The sequence below is a fragment of the Henckelia pumila genome, chromosome 3 (assembly GCF_033568475.1).
Source record: "Henckelia pumila isolate YLH828 chromosome 3, ASM3356847v2, whole genome shotgun sequence".
NCBI classification, from domain to species: domain Eukaryota; kingdom Viridiplantae; phylum Streptophyta; class Magnoliopsida; order Lamiales; family Gesneriaceae; genus Henckelia; species Henckelia pumila.
The window spans coordinates 56,896,314-56,913,847 of NC_133122.1; the positions used below are offsets into that span (position 1 = coordinate 56,896,314).

Here is a 17,534-nt window from a genome sequence, read left to right on the forward strand (position 1 = left end):
TATGCATAGGACAAACCTTTTTTTTTTTTTTTTTTTTTGAGGAAAAAGCTTGTAAAAATATTATTGAACGTCGAAGGTTACAAGCTTAACCAATCAAGAAGGAATATGCATAATCAATAGGGTGTGATAAAAAAAACCGAATACATTTTCTTAATTAGTTGATTGAATTTTCAAACTGTTTCTCCTTTGTTCCATCAACACGAACATGGATGAAGAGAATTTTGTTGTAGCCTCGTGTAATTCTGATTTTTTCATCTGTATATCTGTAAATTCAAAGGGTAAAGAATCAATAATTTTGGCCATAAATTAAAACCAAAATTATCTCGACTTAATAACAGTAGGGAAAAAAATTTACAGCAATTCTATTTTGAACTTCGTTTCCATCTCCGATGGGATTCCATACGGACCAACCACTATTGCTGCATCGTCCATGGTAACATCATACATGTTGAACCCAGATTTCCTTCGAATTACAAATTTAAAACGTTACAAGTCTTGTAACACAATTATTCTTCATTTTTTTTTCTGAATTAAATGGTGTGACATTTCTTTCGATGATACTATAACAACTCAAATTTTTTGAAGTGGAGAAACTTACACATATTTCCCACTCATGGAGAATTTGAAGCCAAACAATATATCAGCTAAAAACTTCAACCCTCCATTTGGCCTCACAATCTGCATTAACATAACAACATTACCCAAAAGCAACACAACTAGTTTGACTTTCGATATCAAGAATATATATATATATATATAAAGAAAACAAGTAAGGATTTGTCCCAAAATGGCTTGATGACACATGGAAGAAGATTGAAACTGTACGTAAAACATATATGTACTGTGTATCAAGAGGAACCTGCTTCCCCATCAGACCTTTGGAAGCATTCTCCATCCAACTCTCTGTTTCTTCCTGGAATCCATGAGAGTGACACCTCAGTTATGTCTCGGAAAGAAAATCAATGATAATTTACAATTCATTGGGATAAAAAGGAGCTCTATGAGGTTTGGATTTCATGAAACCATATTCTTGCACCCAAAAGTTGCTTAGAATACCACAACATAACATAAAACTTCTTGCAAGCACAGATGTGTTTAGTCATGACTAACCGAACTATGTATGTTAAAATCAAGAAGTAGGTGTTTTCTCAGTCTTCAATTATTTGCTCTCGATCAATGATTTTCGTAAGCAGTTTGTTACTTCAGTCTCCGGCTCTTTCGATGTCCACCTCGCCTGAATGTTGGTGTGAATGTGATGACGGAAGGAGATGCATGGTTCTTTTTTTGTTAGTTTTGGTTGAAGATTTGGAACTTGAAGATTGAAGCTTCAGATCGCATTAATCTGATATTGTTTGCCTGATTGTTAATCTTTCCTCCAGTCGTTTGTGACTGTTTTCATTATGCATTTTCCTTTCTCATGATTAAATATTGGCTTTTGTTGATAACAGATATTTGATCTATAACTATATAAGAGTTATGTGACATGTACATGTCTCATGTCTGTTCTTGAAAATTTTATTTCAAAATAAAATTTATCTCCTAATCAAATACCTCCACTCAAATATTTTCAATCTTCCATATCCTTCCTAATTTTACAATTTAATTCCCCCAAGATTGAATTTGTAATGCATTTTCTGCTTCAATTTAACATAGTTAGTAAGTATACTGATATTGGGAAAAAGATATAGTTCACTATGATTGACTCAGACAGATCATGTCAAAATCATCTGTCTTTCTTATAACTATTGATAGACAATATACTGTGTTCCAAAAGTTAAAATAATTAACAACTTAGTAAATTGAGAGTTGATTGAAAGTAGTAATTAAATTGTACCATAATGACCCATACAAGAATCTATGATTCATTATAAATTCACATTGAGACGATTTACGACTGATAGAATAACCTATAGTTTACATATATGTATCTACAAATTGTTATAATTAATTTAGGGTCAGATATATGGATATTGAATAAATGTTTCTATGAATTATTGCAATAACTTTGAAGGTCTATTTTACATGTTTGAGATTATTAATTTACTGTTTTGCACATGTAAAGATTAATCATATTAAAAGAAGACTGTGTGTTTCTATGATTCATTATAAAATTATTATACCTATAAATTTACGACTCACACAATAAGTTATGTACGTGCATGTCCGACTAGTAAATCTATTCATTGCTTTCGAGATTTCAATTCCAGAAACTCATTAATCATATAGAAAGTGTTTCAATTATATGGCTGAAGCCTAAAAGAATTATAGCCAAGATTACAAAATATAAAACCCAATAAACTTTTCTTCTAGAAAAACAAAATCAAACTAAGACCTATTCCTAATCTTATCGCCCCGACATAATGGATTTTCTTTGGCCAGTGTTACCCTTCCGGCAGTCTTGTAATCAAACTTGCATGCATGCAACTCCGGGTACCTATGAATCCCGCAGAAAGTTCGCCCACATCGGCATCCGAATCCCAATAATCCAACTTTCTTGTTGCAGCAATCACACCTGTTCTTGGTGTTAATTGTGCAAGAATTCATGGCATCAATCAAACCGACCATATCTTGAGATGAGTTATGATTAATCTTGGGCTCAGATTCAGAAACTGCTGGTTTTTGGCAGAAAACAGTTTCTGATTTGGTTATCTGACGTTTCAAATAATCCTGGTAACACCTAGAACATAACCCTTGATTCGCCTCCGACCCATAGAATCCACAGCCGCCGTTGCAAAGCCTGGAATCTTCTGGCTGGTTGAAGTGGCTATTCGTGTTGTGTTTATCCATGAAAGAATCCATTCTTGTATTGCAGTTGACGGATAATAATTTTCCTTTGTTTCTTAGGCTATGCTTGATACGTGTGATGAGATTATTAGTGTAAAGATAAATTGTGGGATAAATATATATTTTAATATAATTATGAAATATATTTAAAAACTTTTAATTTGTTTGTTTGGTTTTTTGTATGTAGGATTAGAAGTTGGACTACACAATTTTTACCAAAATTACCCCTAGTCATTGTACAAGCACGTGAGATTTTAAAAAAAACATAATATCTATTTTCACTTTTTCTCCTCCAACTTTGTATCAACGGTCCACGCACACTCCATTATCATCCTTGTTTCTTGGTTTCAACCTATCATCCTCAAGGATGACCTCTGGAATCCAAAGACCCACCTCTGGAATTGGTGTAAAGCAACCTGTTTTGACTCCGCTGCCGCAATTCATTAGCTTTCAACCCGCGAGTCAGACTCAGCTCCGAGTGCCCGAAATAGAAGCGGAAGAACTCAAATATATATAGCTGAAAGACGTTGTAAAGCTCGTAGGTGTTGATTCCGTCAATCTCCGTGATATCATAGTAGCAGTAGAAATAGATATAGCTGAAGAGGCGGTGGAAGAATTTGAGGGAAGTTTGGTGAGAAAACTGTTGCCATGGAGTCTGGATGAGGACGAAGGGTAGTGGGAGAAATGTGGGGCAGTAGATACTTTAGGCGAAGGGTAGATAGGTAATTTCGCTCATAATCCAAGGGAATGTTCATGAGAGGGACTGTAATACTACGGTTCCCCCATGTACTATAATCAACAACATTGTCCCATGAATAGGGTTTTTATCACGGGCCGGTGGTTAACAACCAAGACCTTAAAAACGAGACAAACAATAGATAATTTGACAATCATGGCTTAATCCAATGTACCAAACACAGCCTTAATGAGTAGTTGTTTCTCGTTCGCTTAGTTTCTTTGGATTTGCTAGCTTATCGTGAATTTTTATCCATGAAAGAATCCATTCTTGTATTGCAGTTGACGGATAATAATTTTCCTTTGTTTCTTAATGAGTAGTTTCTCGTTCGCTTAGTTTCTTTGGATTTGCTAGCTTATCGTGAATTTTTCTGTAGATGGTGTGAGTGATCTTGGGGTTGGGTTGACCCCAAAAGGGACCTATGGGAGGCCCATTGACTCATGCAGGGTTAAATCAAGGGATGTGCACGAGTAGGCAGGGACTTAAGGGAGGGAATAACATGGTCCAACCCCCAGAGCATACCCCTAAATATTTCAATGAGGAATATGCTCCACACGAGGATCGAACCCGCAACGCTGGGGAATTTCTTCTCACGTCACCTCGGACCTTACCAACTCGCCTATGTCTCTGTGGGTGTGATCCTGGGGTTTCATGCACACATATATAGAGGATGTTGTAGTGTTCGGTTTGGAATTGGAGTGGGAAAAGAATCCTAGTGGGTATGAAATTTATTTTGTTTTGGAGTCGTACTTTTTTCTCTAAATTAATATTATTTATTACCATTTGATCTTATCGTTATATATATCATGTATGCACGGGAAAATCTTTTGGTAGCTAGATAGATACCCGATAAAGTGAGGAATTTTGATTTTCTTATATTATTATGGGCTCGGCTTTGGACCTTTTGGTGCATATACGCGTTTAATTAGAACTAATAATTTATTTTTCGGAATATTATAATTTTGAACTATAAAATATAATACGTCACAATTTCTACACCGCTCTAATTATGAAGAATATAACCCACAAATATATCTATCTAATATATACATATTACATATTTATTTTATTTACGTATAAATATATCGCTCTAATTGTAAATTTCTTTTTGCACCCTTCATTTTTTACTTTAGTGCTCTATCTTTAATTAATCATATATATCGTGTCTTCATTAATATTTATTTTCAATCAAATATCTCTTCTATTAGATATTATGTATTAGATATTAATAAACATATATTTAATTATATAAAATTTTCACTCACATCCTCTTTCCTAATATATGTGCGTCGACCCAACTCATGTCTACCAAGAAAAAATGATACTTTTAGCATAAAAAGTAAATGTTAATTTGGGTGTGACACATGCAGTCTCGTAAGAGTTTTTACGTTGACATGGAAGAAAAACACACAAGACGAAAGAAGAATTTTTTAAGGGTTCGAAGTGACATATTATTAATCTATCGATATTGATAACTTATTTTATTCAATCTTATGTTTAGTTTGTCATATTATTTAGCTATTTACTAAATATTTATCTTTCATCAATCAAATCATTGAATTTAAATTACTATATTACTCTTAATAAATAATATTCTTCAAATTTTCTTAATTTTTAAAAGGACAAAATGGTAATATATCTTATTTAAAATTTTATCAATCAAACAAAATACCATCATTTTGTATTTATTTTTTTTATCATATTAGATTATTTATCTTTCTATTATTATCCTATTCTATTGTAACTTCAATCCGTACCTAAGAAGCAAATAAACAGGAAAAATCAGCAATCAAGCACGTTGTCTTTATCCACATGAATTAATTCATGCGTGTATATATTCGTCATGTGATTTCCAAAATAGTTTATAAAAATAAAAATATGTATATATATACGCAGAATTAAGAATACCTGAGAACTCCATATCATTTGCCATTCTCCTTCAAGCAATTCCAATTCCCTTTCCGTCACACCTTGGTTTAATTTAAGGAATTCGTCAATTTCCTGTCAAATAACCATATAGACTATAAATAGTTATATTTTCAAGCCTTTGAAATGTAATTCATAGGACTCACTATTTAACAGAAAAGAACTCAGACCTTTCTCACTTCTATACCACTTGAAATGGCAGATAGCAATCTTTGTCTTGGTTCCGTTTCCTTTTGCAACACAAAAGTGGTTCCCTGCACTATATCATCGTGGCTAATGGTCGTAAATCATTGAAGTTGACAGGATGTGCAGAACATAACTTTAACTCGCTTCTCTAGTTATTTCACATTGCATCGACATGTTATGGAAAACAAAAAGGATCGAAATGTCTTGCGGAAGGTAATGAGGGCGCTTTTCTCTTTTACCTTGTTTCCCCGAGAAATACGGATGCTTCCTGATTGGGACAGATACGTAGTGTCCAACCAGCCCTTAGCTTCATCCCCGAGAAGTCTAAAAGGTACAGGGTATGGAACTTTGAAGGGCAGAAATCTAAAGTTGAATGCTGCTCTATCAAATTGGAAGAGGATGCGTTTCCCATCTTTGATCGATGCCACGGCCTTCACGTAAACAACACCATAACTTAATAAACATCGAGCATACTATCTGTAGATCCTTGTGAACTAAGACAAGTGAACTAAACAGAATCTAAAAAGTTTCTTTCAAGAGCTGTATGGATGCCTGTAAAAAATGTGCCAAAGAAGCGTGAAGAGCACATAGAATTCGTATAATCGTATTACTCGAAACCAAATATCCAAGCATCAACCATGAGTAAGTAAATCATTTCAGGACTTTACATTTAGAACACAAAATGTAGTCATATATATATATATATATATATACCTCAACTTTTAGCTCACCAATAGCGTCGGAGAATTTCACGATATTGGAAACGCGCGGGTCGGCTGTTCCAAGATATACCTCCTGAAATACGCTAAAATAGTCCACCCCAACAAATGTTCTCTGCATCAGCATAATAAACAAAGTACTGTATCATATAACCAATCTTCAATCAATTGTACTTAATTAGGTACTTAGGTAGTGTTTGGTAGCTTTTACTTTATAAAATTTTGAAATTTGGTAAAATTTTGTTAATAAAAAGTTGAAGTGTTTCTTCGAAACACTCTAAAAAGTGTTTTAGAGTGCTTCTTAGAAACAATTGTCGACTTTTCCTTTAACAAAATTTTTGAAAATGACAACTGAAAAATTAACTGACCTGAATCGGGGATGCTGTCCCCGGTCTTGTTGTGAACATTAATTGCCATCGCCCTTCGATTAAACTCGAACCAGTCTGCGAATTAAATTCAGTAATCCATGATTCAAATTCAATTGCTCGCGCAATAACGTGTATCTCAATTCTTATGATTAATCATCCCAACTCACCGGATTAGGCACGCCTTCTGAATTCTCCAAAACCTTCACTGACCTTTCAACTTCCTGCGTAAAATTCATAACCCAATTCAAATTAATTAGCTCGTTAACTTTTGAAGCGTGAAATTAAGACAAGTAATTATACAGTACTATAAGGTAGGTGATACCTTGAGTTGCGCAGGAGAGGCGGCGCGGCCGCGACCTTGGATCCCGATTAAAGCATTGATGAGTGCGTATTCTCCCTCTGCAAATGGTTTGGAAATCTGTTCGGATCCGACCAGCGAACAGCGGAGTGAACGCCGTCGGATTCTCCGGCAAATTGTTCTTGAAAAGGCCGCCTTTCTTGGGGGATTTTGGGGCCATAACCCAAGGCTCGGAATCGCAGATTCCAAAGCAGTAGCCATTGATTTCATTTGCATGCAAACACACACATCCAGCGTGCGTTCTTGGTGAAATCCCGTTCCTAGGTGGATGGTTGTGCTTTGGACACGTGGCAACGTGGATTTCCAACAATAAAAATCAATCTTATTTTTAAAAATTTATTTGATTTTTCGATTAAAAAAAACTAGTATTTTATTTATTACTATTCAATTTTTAAAATCCAAAATATCAAGTACAAACATGTAACTTATATAATATAATAATAAATTATAAAATATATCAATCTTTGTTTCAAAATATACAATAATAATAATAATTCATCTATTTGATATATCATAATTTTATTATAAACGATCGCTTCACAATCATCCTCTTTTTTTTTTTTTTTTTTTTTTTTTTTTTTATGTAGATAGATAATGGCTTTAGTTCGAAAAAACATCTAAAAAAAACGTTGGTAAAATCAATTACGATACGTGCATATGAAATTTCAGTGCAGAAATTAAATATAAATATTTTCCATACCCAAATTGGCACGTATCCAAATCATGCATCCAACGGTTCGTATTTTTACACATATGCATAATTAATTATATATTGTTGACGTGACAAATCATGAAACATTAAATCTATCATTAAGATATTAGCTAGGTTGAAATCAACCCTAAATTGAATGACAAGATAGAATTAGAAAATGGGTGTACTAAATTAAAGTGAAAGGGAAGCAAGATTGAATTTTCCTACGGCGCCGAAAGTATATATATATTATCTAATCTTAATAAAGATTAGTTAAATTATATTATCGTTATCGACTCCAAAATGTTTAAATTTAATATTTCATATGTGTGGATCGGAAATTACCAAAATCGTCTAGTTAATGGACGGTTTTGAGTTTTGATTGTTTCCGTAGTTTAAAATATATTAATTTTTCCCCATTTCTGGTCATTTTGTGCCGGAGCATACATTGATATGATATGCATGTTAACAGTTAACAAATTTAGGTTGATGCTAATTGCTATATCATCGTTTGGACAAAAAAATACAAAGTATCTGTATTGTTTTTTTTTAAAAAAAAAATCAACGTATCGTGTTGAGATCAAAATTAATTTGATATTTAAATAATCAAAACTAATTTACCAAATGAATTTGCTAATTTCTATAAATAAATTTTCATATACTATATATTAGCATTTATAATTTTTTTTTCTTGCAATAAAGTACTTATACTTTATAGCCTTTGTTTCGCCCTTTTTTTAAAAAACAAAAAAGACTTTTGTTACGATGATTTTAGAGAGCATAATGTTCCTAAATTATTTACTCACAAGTTACGTACGCATGCGCTAATTTTATTTTATTTTTTGAACGATCGCATGCGCTAATTTTGAGTGCAATTTTTTTTAATATAATTAATTATTTTTAAAAATATTCAAAGTTGTTGATTATCTTTTAGAACATTTTAGTTTTTAATTATGTTTAACGAATCATTTACATATTTTAGTTAGTAAAATATGTTCATAAAAGAATTTTTGTTGAATTAAAAAATAATAATTTTGTCCATCCATTAAAATAACTAAGTCTTGACAAGTTGATACATTATAAGATATATAGTATAGATATGCAACAAAATCTAATGCAACCGCCCTACATCATGATACCACTAAACAAACTTTTAATCACCATTATAAACAAATTAATTATAAAACTAATATGGTGTTAATCTTGATGAAGTAGTGGATTTTATATTCCTTAATCACCACTAACCTCTACCTATATATACATTAACAACATTTATCTATATCAATCATATGTAAGCAAGTATTTAGATAAATTAAACCCAATCGGAGACAACTATATATAGTTTTGGCTTTAAATTTTCGAAGTGAAAAAAATGATGCATAAGTCAAAGATTTTTTGGTTTTTAACGAGTTTAATGCTATGTGTAGGGGCGAGGTCTCAATTAAGGACAGATTTTTACTCAAAAAGTTGTCCAAATTTGCTTAGTATTGTCCGAAAAGAGGTTAAGAATGCCATAAAGAATGAGGCAAGGATGGCGGCTTCTTTGCTTAGGCTTCACTTCCATGATTGCTTCGTAAATGTGAGTATACCAAATGTTCATGCACGTTAATTGGCATGTTTTTGCTCGTAGTTCTATAAATAGTGCAAGTTCGATACATTCTTCTCGACTTTTAGTCATCTTTGTTAGACTGTTGATATATCATCGGGCACATCATGGTAACCAAGACCGAATTTTGAACGGTTTTGGATTCGGTGTTGCACATAGCACCACCGTTGAATCAAGCGAGGTCCACTTGATCCAACGGCTCGGTCGGTCATTTTGAACCTAACCAAACTTCACCGATCGAACGAATTCAAAGAATTGTATGTGCATGTTTTTCGACCTGCAGGGGTGTGATGCATCATTGTTGTTGGATGGAAAAGATAGCGAAAAATTTGCTTTGCCAAACTTGAACTCAGCAAGAGGCTTTGAGGTGATAGATTCAATCAAAGAAGCGGTGGAGAACGCATGCAGCTGTGTCGTTTCATGCGCAGACATTCTCACTATAGCTGCAAGAGATTCTGTTGTCTTGGTAATTAAATTCATTAATAAATATTGAAGTGTCACTTTTCTTGTTTTTGGTAATTAAATATAAAAACCCACAAGAGATTTAATATTATTACTGTGGTCAAATGAGAACTTAGAGTGGAGGGCCTTGGTGGAAGGTATTACTAGGAAGAAGGGATGGATTAGTGGCTAATCAAACTGGAGCCAATGTGTTGCTTCCTTCTCCTTTTGAATCTCTTGATAGAATCATTGCAAAATTTGCAGATTTTGGTTTAAATCTCACCGATGTCGTTGCTTTGTCAGGTAATATAATATATAATCCATGCATGTCATGTTTGTATACAGCTTCGTTTCACATTCAAGTATTGTGCATGTAAAATAATGGTCAAAACACAATTATATATAAATGCAGGTGGTCACACAATTGGGTTATCAAGATGTGCACTTTTCAGCCACAGAATATCGAATTTTTCGGGGACGGGTGCACCGGACAGCACTCTGGACAGCCGTGTCATTCCCCGTTTGCAGGCTGCTTGCCCCGCTGATAGCGACGGGAATAACACGTTTCCTCTCGACGTCAACTCGAGAGACTCGTTTGATGGTCATTATTTTGAAAATTTGGTGAAGGGAAGAGGCATTCTTCAGTCAGATCAGATATTGTTCTCCAGTGAATCGGCCACATCCACTACCAGAGATATCGTTCGCCTATACGCGAGTGATCCCGCGGTTTTCTCGAATGATTTCGCAAATGCCATGATCAAAATGGGAAATGTTAAGACGTTGACCGGATCGAATGGTGAGATTAGGGGAAATTGTCGGGTTGTTAATTCTTGAAGATCTGGTTGCTGATAGTTTTCTTGTTCTGAGAATTGGAATTTCATGGTGTATGAGCTTTTTTATATATACATATATCTACGCAATATCTTGTTGGAATTTCATCGTGCATATGTGTTGTTTTCCATATTAAATGGTGCATGGTGTGTTTAATAATAGTGGTAAATGACTTCTAGTGACGATACCACCACTTGCTATATGGAAGAGGTCACTATAATTTCAAGAATAGAATAAAATGTCAAAGTGAAATCCCGACTCAAATCTTTCTTAAAGCATGCACCATGACAAAATGAAAAGAAAAGTGAACAAATTTCAATATTTATTCCGAACATGAACGAACTATTCAAAGAACCTTGAAGAGTAGAAATAATATCACAACAATGCATTCAGTGAGAGATATAAATTACTTCACCTCACTGGCAGTATATCTCATTTTTTTTGCAATAAATGATGAGAAACTACGACCACAAGGTTTCAAGAAAGACCAATAACTTTTCCGGTGGCTGTATCAATATCTATGTCGTAGAAGCATGGCCTCGTTGGTAAACCGGGCATCGTGCTCATAGTACCGACTAAAGGGTAGATGAAACCAGCACCGATACTTGCCCTCACGTCTCTGATAGGAAGAACAAAGCCACTTGGAGCTCCCTTTTCTGAAGCATTGTGTGAAAATGAATATTGAGTCTTGGCCATGCAGATTGGCAGGTTAGAAAATCCTTGTTTGCTGTACATTTCGATTTGTTTCTCAGCCTATCCAAAGTAAGGGAAAACATTATATATACTGAAAACGTGTCGTAAATAACAACGTTGAAGTTAAATGTTACCTGTTCTGAGTACTCTATGCCTTTGGCACCGTACGACTTTGCTATTGCCTCTATTTTGTCTTTGATACTTGTATCCAGAGGATACAAAAATTTCAAAGGTTGAGTAACATTCTCACAGGCTTTTTGAACCGCAATCCCAAGATCTACCTGGAATCGGAAAACACATAGTTCCGTGAAAGTGAAATCACTCACCATGCTTTTAAGATGGATCATAATGATCACTCTTAAACAAAACATTGACAGTGTATGAAACAGGATTTGAAACATTTTTATTTTGAAATAATTTTGATAAGATGATAAATACAAGCAACTAACCGCTCCTTTCCCTCCATGAGCATGGTGAGTGCAAATTACAGCATCGAAAGCCCCAGCAGATAATGCTGCAGTCTTGACTGCATTTAGTTCTGCATCAGAATCAGTCGAAAACTTGTTGACAGCCACCACAACATTTACACCATAAGATTTCGTGTTTGAAATATGTCTAGCCAAGTTAATACAGCCAGCTTCAACAAGAGCCACGTTCTCAGTCACATAGGCACGATCCAGAGGCTTCCCAGCCACAACCTCGGGCCCTCCGCCGTGCATTTTGAGTGCCCTTATCGTGGCAACAATAACAGCACATTGAGGCGTCAAACCACTATATCGACACTTTATATTCATGAACTTTTCTGTACCAATATCAGCACCAAACCCTGCTTCTGTGATAACGAAACCACCAGGTCCAGCAAGCTTAAGGCCGATTTTATCAGCAACTATAGATGAGTTTCCATGTGCAATATTCGCAAAAGGGCCGGCGTGGACAAGAACAGGGGTGCCTTCAAGAGTTTGCATTAGTGTAGGGTTAATGGCATCTTTCATTAGTACAGTCAAAGCTCCACCAACTCCAAGATCATCAGCTGTGATAGGATCACCGGCTTTGCTATTTCCAATAACCATTTTCCCAAGTCTCTCTCTCATATCAGATAGTGAAGTTGTGAGAGCTAAGACTGCCATAATTTCACTAGCTACTGAAATATCGAAACCTGTTTCTCGTGTCATACCTTTTTCTTCGGGGCCCTGGCCAATCGTGATTTTTCTCAAGAACCGGTCGTTTACATCCATCACTCTTCTCCATGTGACGGAACTTGGATCAATATCAAGCCTGGCAAATTTATTTACTTCCTCTAGTGTAAGTTCTTCAGGCTTGGATTTAGAGATGCCAAGTTTACTCAAACGCCTAAACATTATTTCACTAAAGCTCTTTTTTCCTTCTTTATTCAATGGGCAAAGGCGGTTCAAAAGAGCCTTGTCGGATTGTGTAGATTCGTGGAAGATTCTAGTATCAATGGCTGCGGCAAGAAGGTTATTTGCAGCAGTTATTGCATGAATATCCCCAGTTAAGTGAAGATTAAACTCGTCCATCGGAATTACTTGGCTATAGCCTCCACCAGCAGCTCCCCCTTTGATGCCAAAAGTTGGTCCTTGTGACGGCTGCCGAACGCATGTAACAACCTAAGAGAAACCAGATTTCAAGATTCAGTCTCTTGAGTATCATTGAGAAATGGGAAGACTTAACAAGAGCTTATGATATAGAAACCAAATCATATTACTTGATAAAATCTAAGAAAGCAAAAGAATACCTTTTTATCAAGAAAAGCTCCGAATGCTTGGCATAAACCAACAGTGGTTGTGGACTTGCCTTCTCCAAGAGGCGTTGGAGTAATCCCTCCAACCACAACGTAATATCCATCACCAATTCCTTGAAGTTCATCGAGCACTGATAACAAAACCTACCAATACTCAAAAAACACCTTGATCAATCCCCCAGTATCTCTGACACCCAAAAGCCCAAAAGCAAAGAGTGAACCTTGTTTCGTCTATTACCAATAAATCACCTTCCAATAAAACAATTAAATTATCATTGGATCCTTTTGGTAGCCAATAACTTTGAAGCCAAGACAATGCCAATTTCAAAGCACGCAAAGTAGTTGGATCCCTTATCTTTGAAATCAATTATGAGATTAAACTATATGACCAGTCCTTAAATGAATCTCATTAGTCGAGCCTTTAATGTGGACTAACAAGCAAACCAATAAATGAGTTTCTTTTCTTGATTATCACAGTTTCCCACCACACAAGAAGGCGACCAACACCCAAAATCCACCAAGAAACATGATTTCTCTCAAAGCTCTACCGCGTATGAAAGACCAAGCCACCAAAAATTAAACAAAAACACAGAGAAACACACAAGGGGCGGGCGGGCGGGCGTGCGTGCGTGTGTCGTGTCTTAATGGATACCTTAGCCTTGTACTTTCCATAGAGATCATAATGCTGAGGGGTGAGATTGAGCTCTTCGGCAATCTTGGAGATGTGAAGCGGCTCGACTGAATTGGCTATATCGATATCTGCTGGCACTGGTGACACCACCTCCAATTTCCTCACGGTCTTCCCCATTCTTGGGTTGTTTCCTTTTTTGTATGTTTGCTTCAGCCAAGATTTGGGTACAGAGTCTGAAAAGCGAAATGTGCGGGGAAATCTTGAATCTGAGTTCAGTGTGAATGAATGAATGATTGGTGAGATGATATTATCCGGATAACAGTGAGCACACATCCCACCGTAAACTGAGTTGACTTTTCCAATCTCCACGTGTGCAAAAGCAAAAATATATATAACGAATTTGTGGAGATGCGGGGTATCGATCCCCGTACCTCTCGCATGCTAAGCGAGCGCTCTACCATCTGAGCTACATCCCCTTGTTGCGAGATGTTTCAATCCAGTTTTTTAATAACCATAACAAATGAGAAGTGCGTACTATTATACGACGAATGGAGAGATTTTGTGTATTTACTTCCAAAAAAGAAAAAAACTACTTACGAGAAAATCGATATATTATATATAATCACAATGCTTCTATCATTATTAATCTATAAGCTGTCATACAGTCATGGCTTAACCGCTGGTGGATAAAAAGGCACACGATTCATACTGATACAGATTATATTTGATACTAATTTGGATGTTTAGAAAAATATGAATCAAATTAAGTGAGAATTTTGATATGAAACGACCCTAACTCTATAATTAATAAATAAATATGCGAATTTTTTTTTTTTTATACTTACTAAATAAAATATGTACATATATGCCCATACATATATGCACAGAATAAAAAGATTTAAAAATAAATAAACAAATAAATAAATACTTAAATAAAAACGCATTCTTTAAATAAAATAAATATATGAGTCAAACATTTAATTAAAAATACTGCATAAATAAAATGATTAAAAATTTGCATGCACTGACAATATTCAATAAAATATTCAAAACTCACAACCACTGAAAAATAATATAAAATGTGTAACGTGCTGACATAACTAAAATATGCAATGTGACTCAGACATCTATCACGGTCACGGGGTCACTGCATGTCCGCTCATACATCCTCGCCTCCGGTGGGTACAACCTCATCCTCAACATACTCCCCTGCACCATACCAGTGTAGTGAGCCTAGAGGCCCAACATGCTAACATAACAAGGGTTTAAAATAATTTAAATCAATTTAATACTAATACATACATATACATGAATGAGCATACTTAAAAAATATCATAACATAACATAACTTAACTTAACTTAAATAACATAATACATAAACATTGTTGAGCAATTAATTTTCTAACATCGCATGGTTGTATCCGTAGTGTAACCTTAAATCATACATTAAATACTGATCAGCGTGGAAACCAACGTACGTGGCGGTGACGAATCACCTCTTAAATTGGCAGTAAACTGCCCTTCAATAGTTCACATATGGGGACGAATCCCCCTTAAATTGTCACACTACTTCAACTTCCAACATAAAATATTTTATTATTGCTCAACCTTAAACATTTAATTATGCATAAAATTATTTCATGAATGCATGTACTTAATTAAAATGTGTGTCCTTCATATATATTTAATTTAAATTTCTTACTAACATATAAATATTAAAATAACTTCAATGCATAAAAATAATTAAATATATAATCAGGACACATGCAATTTTCTCATGGATTGTCCTGGACTGCTGGCCCTAACACTCAAGCCCAATTACTTAAATCTGGCCCATTAAAATACTTAAGCCCAATAAAATTGTTCTAAGCCCAATTAAAATAATTTAAAGCCCATAAAACATTCTAGGCCCAATAACAACTTAAACTGGCCCAATGGGCCCAAAAGCCCAAAGACTGGCCCAATAACTTTTATGGGCTCAAAAGCCCATAAAATTAATGGACTAACTTAATTAAAATTTTAAAAGCCCAAATAAAATTATTCGGGAGTCCAAATAATTTTATTTCTAATTAATTGGCCCAAAAACCCATTAATTCATAAAATATTTTAAAAATAAAAAGACTCAAGCCCGGCCCACCAAACCCGGACCCGGAATCACTTAACCCGACCCACGACCCACTAACTTGACCCGGACCCAAGAACCCGACCCGGACCGAGCCCTAACCCTAAACCCGAAACTCACCCTCTCCTCTCCTTCTCGGCCGCCGCATGCAGCAGCCCTTCTAGGGCTGCTGCCGCCCTGCTCCGGCCACCCCTGGCCGGAGCCCCGCCGCCCAGACGTAGCCCACGTCTGGGAGGTCCTAACCTAGCCAAGACCCCAGCCCCATGCAGCCTGAACCGCCAAGGCCGAGCCCTCTTCCTCGAAACCCTAGTTGCGCCTCCATCTGCCCTTCCAGCCCTCACCTGTTCGGCCGAGCCCAATCCAACCCCTAGCCCAGCCATGGCTCGACTCTAAGGACCCTACCAGACCTAAGAACCATCAGCCAACAGCCCTTGACCGATCCATGTCCAAAAGAACGTGAGCATGAAACAAGAATGGGAAAATATGAACTCCTCAAACCATAACACACTTGTTTTTCTGAAAATTCTTGAAAGAATCCAATGCATACACACACACACCGTTATACACTGATATAATACAAAGAAATAAAGAAGGGATCATGCCTTTCACCGTAAAAACGAAGAGAAAACGAGCGTGAGACGATTCCGGGACGACGGGGGCGATGACAACCGACTTGGACCTTCAAAAACCGAGGCTATGGTGTTTTTTCTTGTGGGAAGCTGATGAAGATGATGAATGGAGGGGAGGGAGGCGGCTAAGAGGGGTAATCGGTTAAGGGTTTGGGGTAGATTAGGTTAGAGTTTTTATTTTAATAAAAATAGGTTTTTAGGATAATTAAAATATATAAATAAGGGTTTTTAAATTCAAAATATATAACTTAAAACTCTAACTAACAATTAAAATCTGATAATAAATTTAACAATCCCGAAATACATAATTAAGAGAATTTTAAAAAATACTAAAAAGTCAATATTTTGGCTTATTTTGAATAAAAATGGACTCCTAAAATTATATAAAATTAAATACTAAAAATTTTGAGATAATAAAACTCAAAATAATATTTTAGGGCTCTAAAAAGGCTCATGAAATTAATTGGCTAAAAAGTTGTCATCTCGTCCGTCCACGGTCCCATCTACGCGATAAAATAATTAAAATACTAAAAATCATAAAAATCACTAATTATGAGTTAAATGCTTAAAAATAAATTAAATCATGCACAAATAATTCACATAATTATTTAACCCATAAATCTAAAATTTTAAATAATTAAATATCCTAATTATGCATGCGGATTTACGTATTTAAAATACCGGGTGTTACAATTCTCCCCCCCCCCTTAAATTGAATTTCGTCCTCGAAATTAAAGTACTTACCCGAACAACTCCGGGTAGCGAGTCCTCATGTCTGCCTCGGTCTCCCAAGTAGCTTCCTCCTCTGAGTGATTCAGCCACTGGACTCTGACCATCGGTATGACCCGCGTCCTAAGCATCCGCTCCTCCCTTGCCAAGATCCGCACTGGCCTCTCCTCATACACTAGATCTGGTGGCAACTGTAAGGGCTCGAAATCCAACACATGCGACGGGTTGGAGACATATCTCCGAAGCATGGATACATGGAAAACGTTGTGCACTGCCGCTAGCCCCGGTGGTAGAGCTAAACGATAGGCCAACGTGCCAACTCTCT

At 35.7% G+C, this 17,534-nt stretch overlaps 3 protein-coding genes and 1 non-coding gene across 4 annotated transcripts; 1 reads left to right on the top strand and 3 right to left on the bottom strand.

Moving 5' to 3' along the window:
* Window positions 1-30: 30 nt before the first annotated feature.
* LOC140887490 (probable plastid-lipid-associated protein 12, chloroplastic) lies at window positions 31-7,281 on the bottom strand. Its single transcript, XM_073294749.1, has 11 exons — window positions 7,042-7,281; window positions 6,887-6,940; window positions 6,720-6,794; window positions 6,347-6,466; window positions 5,872-6,063; window positions 5,617-5,700; window positions 5,429-5,521; window positions 860-913; window positions 599-678; window positions 356-463; window positions 31-263 (listed from the first exon to the last, which is right to left on the bottom strand). Exons 1-11 carry the CDS (start codon window positions 7,276-7,278, stop codon window positions 155-157), a joined length of 1,206 nt encoding a protein of 401 aa, XP_073150850.1. The 5' UTR covers window positions 7,279-7,281; the 3' UTR covers window positions 31-154.
* Window positions 7,282-9,085: 1,804 nt separating this feature from the next.
* Window positions 9,086-10,725, top strand: LOC140887491 (peroxidase 59-like). The gene is made up of 4 exons (XM_073294750.1): window positions 9,086-9,347; window positions 9,658-9,840; window positions 9,953-10,118; window positions 10,228-10,725. Exons 1-4 carry the CDS (start codon window positions 9,141-9,143, stop codon window positions 10,647-10,649), a joined length of 978 nt encoding a protein of 325 aa, XP_073150851.1. The 5' UTR covers window positions 9,086-9,140; the 3' UTR covers window positions 10,650-10,725.
* Window positions 10,726-10,947: 222 nt separating this feature from the next.
* LOC140887976 (formate--tetrahydrofolate ligase) lies at window positions 10,948-14,031 on the bottom strand. The gene is made up of 5 exons (XM_073295627.1): window positions 13,751-14,031; window positions 13,093-13,242; window positions 11,789-12,964; window positions 11,474-11,620; window positions 10,948-11,399 (listed from the first exon to the last, which is right to left on the bottom strand). The coding sequence occupies exons 1-5, from the start codon at window positions 13,904-13,906 to the stop codon at window positions 11,124-11,126; spliced, it is 1,905 nt and encodes a 634-aa protein (XP_073151728.1). The 5' UTR covers window positions 13,907-14,031; the 3' UTR covers window positions 10,948-11,123.
* Window positions 14,032-14,132: 101 nt separating this feature from the next.
* On the bottom strand, window positions 14,133-14,205 carry TRNAA-AGC (transfer RNA alanine (anticodon AGC)). The gene has a single exon. It is a non-coding gene; the product is annotated as a tRNA-Ala (tRNA).
* Between the last annotated feature and the right edge of the window lie 3,329 nt (window positions 14,206-17,534).

Bases quoted from the DNA above. Each gene is read 5' to 3' on its own strand.
- LOC140887976 (XM_073295627.1), bottom strand. From the start codon at position 13,906: ATGGGGAAGACCGTGAGGAAATTGGAGGTGGTGTCACCAGTGCCAGCA. The intron at 12,965-13,092 runs GTATTCTTTTGC...GGTTTCTCTTAG, and splicing joins GAGCTTTTCTTGATAAAAAG to GTTGTTACATGCGTTCGGCA. The intron at 11,621-11,788 runs GTTAGTTGCTTG...TTCCGATTCCAG, and splicing joins CTCATGGAGGGAAAGGAGCG to GTAGATCTTGGGATTGCGGT.
- LOC140887490 (XM_073294749.1), bottom strand. From the start codon at position 7,278: ATGGCTACTGCTTTGGAATCTGCGATTCCGAGCCTTGGGTTATGGCCC. The intron at 6,795-6,886 runs GTGAGTTGGGAT...TTTAATTCGCAG, and splicing joins CAGAAGGCGTGCCTAATCCG to ACTGGTTCGAGTTTAATCGA. The intron at 6,064-6,346 runs GTATATATATAT...GTTTACGTGAAG, and splicing joins TTGGTGAGCTAAAAGTTGAG to GCCGTGGCATCGATCAAAGA.
- LOC140887491 (XM_073294750.1), top strand. From the start codon at position 9,141: ATGATGCATAAGTCAAAGATTTTTTGGTTTTTAACGAGTTTAATGCTA. The intron at 9,348-9,657 runs GTGAGTATACCA...TTCGACCTGCAG, and splicing joins TCCATGATTGCTTCGTAAAT to GGGTGTGATGCATCATTGTT. The intron at 10,119-10,227 runs GTAATATAATAT...ATATAAATGCAG, and splicing joins CGATGTCGTTGCTTTGTCAG to GTGGTCACACAATTGGGTTA.